Source organism: Gymnoscopelus braueri (assembly GCF_963280865.1).
Source record: "Gymnoscopelus braueri genome assembly, chromosome: 16".
In the NCBI taxonomy this organism is placed as follows: Eukaryota; Metazoa; Chordata; class Actinopteri; order Myctophiformes; family Myctophidae; genus Gymnoscopelus; species Gymnoscopelus braueri.
In genome coordinates this window covers 36,703,362-36,715,616 of record NC_137616.1, presented here as the reverse complement: position 1 = coordinate 36,715,616, position 12,255 = coordinate 36,703,362, and the positions used below count along the sequence as shown (strand labels likewise).

Sequence of the window (12,255 nt, the reverse complement as noted above, 5' to 3'; positions counted from 1 at the left end):
CGCATTCCTTGAGTCGAGTCGTCAAAGCCATTGGCCAAAAAAAACCATATATATATATATTTTATGTTTTTAATTTTAATAATCAAATCAATTAATCGAATATTTGAATACTTATAGGTCGAATAAGTCGAATGCTAAAAATCACTATTTGTGAATACCCTATTGGAGAGTTGGACAAATCACCAAATCACCTCTTTCCCGAGTCTTACTTTGTGCATGCGTGCGTTTGTGTGTGTCTGTGTGTGCGTGCGCGTGTGCGTGAGTGTGACTGAGTGAGTGAGAGTGGCAGTGGACTCTGCTAGTGGGGAAATCTGAGTGTACTCAGCGTCAGAGAGGGACAGAGACGGCTATAACTGAGTTGGATGGTCCTCCAACAGTATGCAGGAGGGCCTTAGTGACAGTATACCTCCACTGTTCACTCTCCTTTCATTGTTTGTTTATTCGTGCATGTTATAACGGGTTTGTCAGAATACGTGTCGTGTACAGTATGTGTTTGTCTCAGAGCGCTAATGGGGTTATGACTTTGTGTGTGTGTGTGTGTGTGTGTGTGTGTGTGTGTGTGTGTGTGTGTGCGTGCGTGTGCGTGTGCGTGTGCGTGTGTTTATGCACATAATGTCTATTTCCAAGTGAGAGAACGCAAACCCCAAGCATTCACCCCACAAGAACAAAAATGTATTTGGTTTGCGAACCTTGTGCCTCAGTGTGTATTCTGTTAGTTCATCATGGTGTCATTTATACAAACCCTACCCCCCCCCCCCCCTTTCTGTGTAAGTCTCCATTAGTCGAGTTGAGCTCCCAGGCCACGCTGTGCTGAACCCATGGTGATAACCTCTCTAGTCTCTTCACAGCCGTGTGAGTAAAACAGTGGGTTGTCACCACGGAGAGAGAACGGAGGCAAGCTCTCAGGCAATCTCGGGCTGTTTAGGGAATTAGCCTCCTCGCCGGGGAGGACGTGTCAACTTGACTAATGTCGGCTTGACTCCGCTCTCTCCCACCGAGCGTTCCGGCGCGAGCCTCTCCCCATGTCATTAGCCCGTTCGGACCGGGAACGCATCTCTGTCGTTTTTTTAAGATTTCTTTGGGCTTTTCAAAAATAGCAGATATACAAGCTCGTAGCGCGGCACTCGGTGCCGCGCTACGAGCTTGTATATGCACGAAAAATTGGGAAAATATTGTGCAAATCTTTTAATGTGGATTTTTTTAAAAGCGAACATTTGTAACTCAAATCTTTGCTTCTGGGGATTCTACAAAATGTCTTCTAAATCCTAACAGTTTTTTTTTTTTAAAGGTATCTGGCCGTGGACCCCCATCTCAAAATATTTTGTCCCAGAGACCCCCCAGAAGTTGTAACACATATTCAAAGATTTGCACAAATCTTCCACGATTTTTCTAAAAAATAGCAGATCTACAAGCTCATAGCGCGGCACCATGAGCTTGTATATCTGCTATTTTTGAATAGCCCAAAGAAATCTTAAAATGACACAGATGCTTTCCCGGTCTTAAAGGGTTAGGACAAGCTTCACTGTGACCCACGGGGGGAACAGAACCGACAGCTAGCCTAAGCGGTAACACAGCTAAGAATCACAGTTATTCATTCATCTGACAGTTAAATCTGGAGTCATAACAAAGAGGTGCAGAAAATTATCGGTAGACATTTTTCAGTCTCAGGTGTGTTTGTGAATCTGTAAACAACTTGTGGATTATTTGTGTTGGATATAAGAGGTTGTTTTTGACTGCCATCACACAGAAAACAAACTTCACCTCGAGACATCTAAGAGCTTTTGAATTCAACATGTTTTTGTTGTGGATTAAGTTGTGTTGGATAAGAGGTTCGTGATAGTTTTTGACATCCTTATCATTCTGAAAACAAACCTAATGTGCTCTTGAGACATTTAAGAGCTTTTGAATTCGACACGTTTTTGTTGTGGATTAGTTGTGTTGGATAAGAGGTTCGGTCTTGAGACATTTAAGAGCTTTTGAAATCCTTGTTTTTTTAAGTTAGACAACAGCCCACCTTTAACCACATTGAACCCTACGTCCCTATTCTGGGACAAACATTCAGCGAAAATAGCAGATCTACAAGCTCACAACACATCGCAAGTTCGCAACGCCAAAGATCTTTGATCTTGTGAGCTTGTTGATCTATTTTCCTATTTTTTTGTGGTTAAGGTATTTCAACAGATTTTGATGCTATCCTACTATAATTCTACACACCTCTGTAGTGGTGGTGAGGTGGAGGTGAGGCCAAAATTGTCCTAAAGGGGCGGACACCCACGTCTCACAGATACAGGAAATCAGTCCCAAGTTTGGGAGTCTTGGTTTCTCGAGAAACGGGTTGATCGATCAGTCTGATTGAGACGGCGAAGACATTTGGTAAGGGAAAATAAGGAAGGAGGGGGACTAATATAGATCTCTGGGGGACTCCGGTCAATTCACAGAGAAGATTGTGTGCACATCCCATGCCTGCATTTAGGCCAGGTGCTGGACATCAAGGGAAGAATCAAGGATAAGACGAAGAAAGTCCCCACTCTCTGTTCTCAAGCTCCAAAAAAACTAACTTTTTATTTATTCAACCTTTCAACCTTCTAGGTCTTCATCAGGCAAATATTCATCCGGTCAATGACATATATAGGGTTCAAGTGGGTAAGAAGCACTGAACTCTCACAATCTCAAAAGGGGTTATGCCAAAGGTCTCCTGCTTCTCCTGCACAGCTGTTGCAGTGTTATGTGACATGGGTTTTATGGGTTTTCTATGTTAATTACTGTCTATGCATAATAATGCATTGCTACCAAAATGCTTACAGAATGCCAATGCCTTCATTTATATTACAGTCATTTAGCTCAGCTAATTCAGGACACTCTTCTGTGTCACTCTCACAGAAATGTAAATGCATCCATGCATAGCAATGCTGTTACACATTTGTATTCTGTGATGAGAATCGTCTGCTTTGAAGCTTCAGAGTAAATTTGACTCTGACCTAACCCCCCCTCCCCCCCCCACACCCCTTTTAGGGCAGAGCCTACAAAATACACAGTTAGTAAATGAAACATGATTGACAGATGAACCCACATCAATGGGCATATCATGATGAGCCAGATTAATGGCGTCCTAAAGGCTAATGCGAGGAGGAAACCGGGTGGGAGTGGAATGGTGGGGAGTTTGATCGCTGATGAGCTTGGCAGTACCGCTGATAGCGGGCAAAGCGATGTTGGATCATAATGTGATCAGCAGCAGTCTGTTTAAATGGGCTTCTTAGTTTAGTTGGTCAGGGTAGATTAGAGCTGTATGTGAATGGATGATATATACATTTGTGACCAAAACGACTTCTGCCATGTCTTTCACTAATATTCCAGCCACAAATGAGGTGTCGGGGGGAGCACAAGCAGTTAACCCATTGAGACCTGGAACACGTGTCATTTTTTGATTTGAGCTAAAAAGCATTATTTTACACTTTGGCTATTCAAAAATAGCAGTCATACAAGCTCATAGTGCGGCACCGAGTGCTGCGCTATGAGCTTGTAGATCTGCTATTTTTGGAATATCGTGAAAATGTGTGCAAATCTTATATATATTATTTAAAGTGAACATTTTTAACTCAAATCTTTTCCTGGGGGTCCCTGGAACAAAATGGTTTGAGATGGGGGTCGGCGGCCAAATACACATCATTTTGGGGGTCCTTGACATGAAAGAGTTTGAGAACCACTGATATAGAAACATATGTTTTTCCGAAAACTGTTGAGATTTAGAAGACATTTGTAGAATTGGCTTCAGGTCTCAATGGGTTAAACGTGAGTCTGTGATGTGTTTTGGTTAAAGGTTAAAGCACTATATTTTGATAGTAATCATTGCTATGGAGTGTTTCAATCACTAAACAGAGCATTTTCCAATTCCAATTTGATTTTGTCTGCTCATTTCTTTGTCATTACTTCCTAATTCACCTGTTTAGCCTCTACATATCCTGTGTGAGTTCTCTCTCCTGATTGGATCAAATTGGTATGCCGAGCTGAAAATGCCTTTTCGGTTCATTAAATAGCTGGGGAGACTCCTGTTACTGAGCAGACACTCTAATCACAGCAATGATTACTCTCGGAATATAGAGCTATTTAACACTTAGTTTAACCAGGGTTGCATTGCTCATTTGAACAGGAGCACGCGCAGGAACGTGCATAGATTTTAAAACAACTTTAAATTCACACCTCCACAAAGTTTACAAAGGCTACCGACTCACACCAGGTGAATTAACATAGGAATGAGCATATCAATTGTCCATTGTGTGACCTGTAGTGTAGGTGTTAAGCGACGTGCGCGTCACGTCATTAAAATAGAGTGCAACCACGTTCCAATTCAGCATTGCAACACTGAGTTTAACACAAACATATCACTTACCCTACCTTTTAAATGTGGGTCCGTGCCCTAATGTTTCTGCATCTTTGATGTGAGAGTATTTGAACACAGATTTGTCGGTGGGCCTAATAATTCACCCATAATGTTTGGTTTAAAAACCTTTCATGAGCTGCTATTAAAGCCGCTCATCTGATGTATCTCTCCAGGTGTGATCCCTAACCCTAACTCTGTGTGTGTGTGTGTGTGTGTGTGTGTGTGTGTGTGTGTGTGCGTGCGTGTGTGTGTGTGTGTGTGTGCGTGCGTGCGTGTGTGTGTGTGTGTGTGTGTGTGTGTGTGTGTGTTTGTGTGTGTGTGTGTGTGTGTGTGTGTGTGTGCGCCTGCAGCTTCTTCAGGATGTTTTCAGCGGACAGGAAGCGAGTGGAGACAGCCCTGGAAAACTGTAACCTCCCTTCTGGCAGGGTGAGACAACACACACTGCCCCATCTGTCTCTTTATCTGTCTCACTGTCCCCTTGACTGTCTCTTTATCTGTCTCACTGTCCCCTTGACTGTTCCTCCATAGGTTTGTATATGTGTCTATAGTACTGACACCAACACACACGCACACACATTCTCACAAGCCACTCTTCTTGCCTTTGTCATTTGAGTACTTTTTCCACCACCCCTAATAGCGTATTCCGGACAGACATAGTATTATGACACACATCATGTCTCTCTCTTCCACTCTGCACAGATGCTCTCCACCGTTTGTCTCGAGCATCTCTGTTTTATCCAACTACATCCCTTCAAGCTAGAGCCTTGAACTCCACACAATAAGCAGTTAATGGAGCATTCCATTCACTCATGGAGTGTTGTAATAATTATCGTCGCTGTCGGGTGGAACAGCCTCCTGTGTCCAAGATTTTTTAGATTTCTTTAGGCTATTCAAAAATAGCAGATATACAAGCTCATAGCCAGTGCCGCGCTATGAGCTTGTAGATCTGCTATTTTTGAAAAATCGTGAAAATATTGTGTAAATCTTTGAATATATATATATATTTTTTAAGCCAACATTTGTAACTCAAATCTTTGCTTCTGGGGGATTCTACAAAATGTCTTCTAAATCCTTTTTCTTTTATGTATCTGGCCGTGGAACCCCATCTCAAAATATTTTGTTCCAGAGACCCCCAGAAGTTGTAACAGAGTAAAAAATGTTCGCTTTAGAAAATACATATTCAAAGATTTGCACAAATCTTCCACGATTATAGGGTGGAAATCTACTGTATGTGTCCAAGAACGAAAGTTTTCAGAAATAGTGAAAATAGCCGACCTACAAGCGCTGTGAGCTTGTAGATTGGTTATTTTCATTACTTTTGCTTGACACTCTCGTATTACGAGGTAGGGCATTAAATGACGCCAAAGCGTATAAAAGTAGACATTTAGAGATACAAGATTTCTGTCCGTCAGCGATGAAATGTGAATGTCTAAATGGGCTCCCCTCTTACGATGGCCTTCATAGAAATTGGAGTTGTGGACATGTGTGACATGCGACAGCAGAGAAGCATTCCTCTGGTACTCAGAAGCGTCAATGTGTTTCGCAGCGGAGAGAGAATGAGCGCTGCTGCCTGCAAGGAATAATAGGCAGCAATTACACTACGGCAAATGACAAAATTTATAACAAAACAAAAAGAAGAAATGTTTCCACACAGCTCCAGAAAGGTTCACTTTAATCAGACTCTTTGTTCGTGTAAACGAAAGGAACCAAGGCTATACAGTGTACATAAATGGTTCCATAGAACCATTTAAAAGACATACAGTACTGTACGCACACACACACACACACACACACACACACACACACACACACACACACATACAGTGCACACACATGCATTATACATAACCAGCGAGTACAAACAGATGCACATGCTTGCAGAGAGACAAAGCAAACTGTTATCGCTCTCATACTGTGTACACAAACGCACATGCAAACAATATGTACATAATTAGCAGGGCGAGAGAGAGAGAGAGAGAGAGAGCGTGAGTTAAATACGTTTCTGTATGAAGGTCTGCTGGGAATTGATGCTGTTTCAACACGCAATTAAACGAAACGCCGCTGCTGTTAATCCCACAATACCTACACACACACACTCGCACATGCACACACACACACACACACACACACACACACACACACACACACACACACACACACACACACACACACACACACACACACACACACACACACATTTGTATTACAGTACTATACTTGTGAGGACATCAACATTTTAGGATGGCGATTTTATGAGTGCCATTTTTACCGTTTGTTTTGCCATTGTCAAACCTAATCCTAAATCCGAAAATAGCCAATCTACATGCTCACAAATTGCGCTTGTAGATCTGCTATTTCCGGTGCACGATACATGCAGGCACGCTGCTAAGTATAATATCAGGCATAGCTCCAACCCCAACCCCTGAACCTATAACCTCTAAATAACCCTTTACCTTCTAACCTAACTCTTGTGAGGACCATAAATGTTGTCCTCGCAGTGTCTATTTCACAATGTCTCACACACACACACACACACACACACACACACACACACACACACACACACACACACACACACACACACACACACACACACACACAGAGAGGATTCTGAAGGGCAAATAACAGCCCAGTAATGGAGTGTTTGTGCCGATGCGGACAGGCAAGCACCTAAGGTGTCTCAAGGCTCACGACTCAGGAAGTATTTTTTTTCTTATTTTTTTCCCTGAGGCTGTCAGAGCCCTGAACACAACAAAACATTCAACAGTTCAATGTCTTATTCTTTTTACTTAAAAAAAAAAGAAATGCCTTTATTGATAGGATAGTCGTCTGACAGGAAATGGGGAAGAGAGATGGGGAGGATCGGGACTCGAACCCTGGACCGCTACGCCAGCGGTCCAGGCCAATGTTTTATTCTTCGATTGGATTGATTGAATGAATACTTTATTAACAGTACAGTCGAAGGTTATGCTAGAAGGATAACACAAAAAGCCCCAGGTCCTTTGTACTCAATTAATCAGTAATGCATGTAATACAGATGATATAATACAATCCTACACTGGAGGTCGACCTGCCAAAAAAAAAAAACAGAAACACCTGAATGGTGCTAAAAGTTGATACTACTATACTTTGTTTAGGGATGTTCAGCAATACAAACGCTATGCATGTACACAGTGCATAACCCAAACTCTGCACATACTTTGACTGCTCATATCCCCAGGTATGGACTAGTATAAATAATTCAGCATCGTTTTTGGAACAAATTGAAAGCCCCCTGCACATAATGTGCTTTGCACATATCCTACTTGCTATGCACTTGCACTATGTGATATACTATAATATTAACTGCATATCGTTGCTTCCTTTTTTTCAAATTTAAAAATGAATGAAGAATTTAGAGCTCACAACGTGTCGCCATGCAACCTTTGTGCGACACTCTTATATGATGAAGTAGGGCATACATTTAAATATGGTATGGAGAAAACGAGGTTTCTGCCCGACAGCAACAATATACTCTATATATCGGGTTTCTAAATCCCCTTCATATCTCTGTACACTCTGTACACATTGCTGATAAAGGGCTCCTTTCTCTTTTCTTACATCTGTACTTTTTGTTTTTCATTTCTTACATCCAGTGTTATTATCTTGCTGCTGCATATTGTTATCGTTAGCCCAGTCTACCGCAGCATGGCACGCCAACACTTGACAAAGTTTATTTAATAAACCTTCTTGAATCTGGAACATGCAGACACACACGCACATACACACTACACAGCTCTGTGTACTTTCTTTATCAGACCTGTTTCAGGCTGAGAGCTCTACAATCTTGTAATAAGTATTTAGCAAACATTTAACAATGAGCACGCGTAACTTCCCGTGTCTTTTACGGGAAGTTACGTGTGCACATTGTTTACCGTTGCGATTGAGGTGCGTGTGTGTGTGTGTGTGTGTGTGTGTGTGTGTGTGTGTGTGTGTGTGTGTGTGTGTGTGTGTGTGTGTGTGTGTGTGTGTGTGTGTGTGTGTGTGTGTGTGTGTGTGTGTGTGTGTGTGTGTGTGTGTGTGTGTGTGATCTGTATCCTGGAAATATAATATACTATTTTACTCTTTGTGTTCAAGATTTTCTTGTTAAATTAAATAAAGATGTTAAATGTGTGTCCCCGCAGAATGACTCAATCCCTCAGGAAGACTTCACGCCAGAGGTGTACAACCTGTTCCTCAGTAACATCTGTCCACGGCCTGAACTGGACCACATCTTCTCTGACGTGTAAGTAAAGCACCATCTCTTGCAAAGCTCTCTTGTTGAACTTGTTCTTTGAACTTGTTCCCTGGACGCATCAGAAAGATGCGTCCAGTTGGCTAGAACAGTAGTTCTTAAACTTTTTTTGTAGATCTGCAATTTTTGAATAGCCAACATAATAAATGGATAAGTGGTTAAAATGATTGTGATGCTATGTTAACTACTTTTGCTGGGGACCCCCTGGAACCAGCACAAGGACCCCTGGGGATCCCCGGACCCCACTTCGAGAACCAATTGGCTAGAAAACCTTTTTTCAAAATGGCGCTGCAAACCGTCGCAAGTTATTGACAGCACCAGTTGCACTTTTCTAAATAATAACTTGGAAAATTACTGAATTGTTAGTGATTACACGATGGCTGTGACACGAATAGCAGATCTACAAGCTCACGACGCATAACATCGATACACATTGTGAGCTAAGGAAAGGGTGTGTGTGTGTGTGTTAGAGTTCTCAAATTCTGCCGGAATCCGACCCTGCCAGACCCGAGCTTGGGTTCCATTTTCTTTGGGGGGGGGGGGGGGGGTAATTGTTCGGGCCCAGTTAGTGCCGGGCCTTAATTTTCAGGCCCGTTGAGAACTCTAGTATTTGTGTGCGTGTGTGCGTGTGCGTGCATGCGTGACAGTGTGTCAAACACCAGAAGACGTTTATAGGAAAGACAATGTATGGTGCGTAATGTGCATGATGTGTAAATGTATGGATATGACACCATCAGAAATTGCTATTCACGAATAAGCTCTCACGTTGACAAGGGCTTACAATTTTGCTTATTATTTAGAGCTAGTTAAATCATCAATGGGCCCAGAGCTAATTATCATACAGTACGTTGCAAGCCCCATGCACCACACTTTATCCGCTCGCAGATCAAACACAACCTTTCTCTAAGCTATGGCAAAGTCTTTCATAAGGTTGGTCAAATCCAACTGATGCAACTGGTGATATTCTAGATACGCTAGATAGGTTTTACTTTTCTGTGTAAAACCTACTTTACTGTGGCCTAGGGCACAAAACGTTTGAAAACCACTGGTTGGTCAGACAGGGTGGAACAGGGTGGAGCTGCTACTGTTTGGCCTGGACACAGGCGGCATGCCATCGCACGGCATGCCCAGCACAAGTCATACTGTAAGTTTAGATTTTAATCACAGTAAAGCGAGACGGCATGATCGAGAGCCTAGGAGGATGTAGAGATGATAATTCAGCAGAATGGCCGTGGATATAAAAAAAGCGTTTTAATCAAATCTCATCATTCTGACAGGCGCGCGGCATTAAATCCCCGCTCAGCGGCTTGAATTACCGTCTTCTCCTTTCGACCCACTCATATCTCACATTTGAATTACGTTTCCCCGTAATGATCTTGGAAACGTTTCTCTTCCTCCTCGTGGGTTTCTTTGATTTCTCTCCTTGGACTCACACACTTCACCCTGGACTTATTTTTACTTTGCCTTTTATCGCCTTTGCTCATCTCCTCTCCCATTCTCGTCCTTGCCCTCTCATTTCCTTGCCAGTTCCTTTCCTTCACTTCTCTTATATTCCTTTCTTTTGCCTTTTTACCAGGTGCTCGAAGAGCGCCGGGTCTTAAAAGAGACTGACTAGTCAACACTTTCTCGACACTTTTTCATCATTGGCTGTCCTTTAAGCCAATGGGGAGACTTCCCCGAGACTTCCCCATACTCTGAACGGCGGCCGTCCTCCCATGCCATGGGATCTTAAGCCCCGCCCTCCCCTGTCTCTCTTCTCCCCCTCTCTCATTTCGTTTTGGTTGACAAAGATAGCAGTAGTTGAGCCATGTTTGCTTGCTACTGACCATGCTAATGAGTGCTAGTAAGTGCTAACAACAAATTAATGCACACACACACACACACACACACACACACACACACACACACACACACACACACACACACACACACACACACACACACACACACACACACACACATACACGCTCACAGAGAGAAGCACCTGGTATGATATGACTTGTCATTTCTTGTTTTTCTCTCCTCCTCTCCTCTCCTCTCCTCTCCTCTCCTCTCCTCTCCTCAGGGGGGCTAAGAGTCGTCCGTACCTGGCTCTGGAGCAGATGACAGAGTTCATCAACTCTAAGCAGCGGGACCCTCGTCTGAATGAGATCCTGTACCCTCCCCTCAAACCAGAGCAGGTCCAGACCCTGGTGGACAAATACGAACCCAATGCCTCGCTGGCACAGAAGGGTCAGTGACTCACTCTCTGTCTGTCTGTCTCTCGCTCTCTCTCTCTCTCTCTCTCTCTGTGTGTGTGTGTGTGTGTGTGTGTGTGTGTCTCTCTCACACACACACACGCACACACACACACACACACACACACACACACACACACACACACACACACACACACACACACACACGCGCATGCTCACGTACACACTAAGCAGCAGCACTTTATTAAGTTGTGCACCAAGGCACCAAACAAAGTCGTAGTCATGATTAGACATATTTATTTATACTCTGCAGATTGAAGTTGGTTTTGGAGTGAAAAGCTATTTGTAAAACACTCTTACTCACACACACATACACTCACAAGCATGCGCGCGCCGCGCGCACACACACACACACACGCACAGGACATTTGGCTGGGGTGTTCCCATGGCAACAGCCTGGTTACTTGGCTTCCAGACGCTGGGAAAGTGAGGGGACTCGGTAGCGTGCCAGTGTACGGAACACACGCGCACGAAGGCACACACACGCACACGTGCACGTGCACGTGCACACGCACAAGATGCATGTCCAGGCTGCTCTTCCCTCTGATTTGTCTCACCACTGCTGTTTCTTCAAAGGACATGGTTCATTCACACTATGTATCACAGGGATGGGCAACTTTGATGATGGAGAGGGCCACTGTATTTCCACACTCACTCCAGAGGGCCACGTTGCATGTACTGTCGGGCAGACACCACTTATGTCCGTATTTTAACTTTTATCGTAAATTCTATGTCACACAGAAGTAGCAAAAATAGCTGATCTACAAGCTCAAAACGCGTCGCTCGTAGATCTGCTATTTTTGCTATTTTTGAATTGGAATCCTGAATTTGTTTTTCCTTTTTTTTTAATTGGAATCCTGAAAAGTAATATTTTTTTTTAATTTCAAATGTATTTAGTTATACTTATGTTAAAGTTATACAATGCAGGTCCACAAATAACGATTTTTAGCAGCCTCTGCTGGTCATTACCGTCACTGCAGGCCGTTCGTTTATTCCTCCGTTACCCAGAATTCCATTTGTTTTCACCGGAAGACGGAAGCGTTTCAAAAAGCGTTCTTTTAATTGTTTTATGCTATCTGTGGATCGTTTCTCTTAGCCAGTGGAGCTTTAGTTACCGTGAGCTGTGTTTTCTTTTTCTGTTGTTTTTCGATCTTCAAATCGTACAATCTCTTAAAAACAGCGTGAGATTCCTTTTTGTTATTAGCGCGGTAGTTCCTGGCCAAACAGGAAACCGGTGCGGTAGTTCCTGGCCAAACAGGAAACCGGTGCATTTCCGCTTCCGTTTTCCGGATGACGTCATTTTCGCGGGAAAGGCGCCCCCTGACAGCGTTCAATAGAAAATATAT

At 43.2% G+C, this 12,255-nt stretch overlaps 1 protein-coding gene across 4 annotated transcripts in view; it reads left to right on the top strand.

The window, feature by feature from the left end:
- Positions 1–12,255, top strand: part of plcb1l (phospholipase C beta 1-like) — a 273,312-nt gene that overhangs the window by 168,556 nt on the left and 92,501 nt on the right. For all 4 annotated transcript variants that reach the window (XR_013934755.1, XM_080453637.1, XM_080453638.1 and 1 more), the window contains exons 7-9: positions 4,729–4,804; positions 8,542–8,642; positions 10,717–10,883. Coding sequence is in view for 3 of the 4 variants with exons in the window: in XM_080453637.1 (XP_080309763.1) it covers positions 4,729–4,804; positions 8,542–8,642; positions 10,717–10,883 (344 nt within the window). In the remaining variant the exon portion in view is untranslated. The remainder of the gene's footprint in view (positions 1–4,728; positions 4,805–8,541; positions 8,643–10,716; positions 10,884–12,255) is intronic.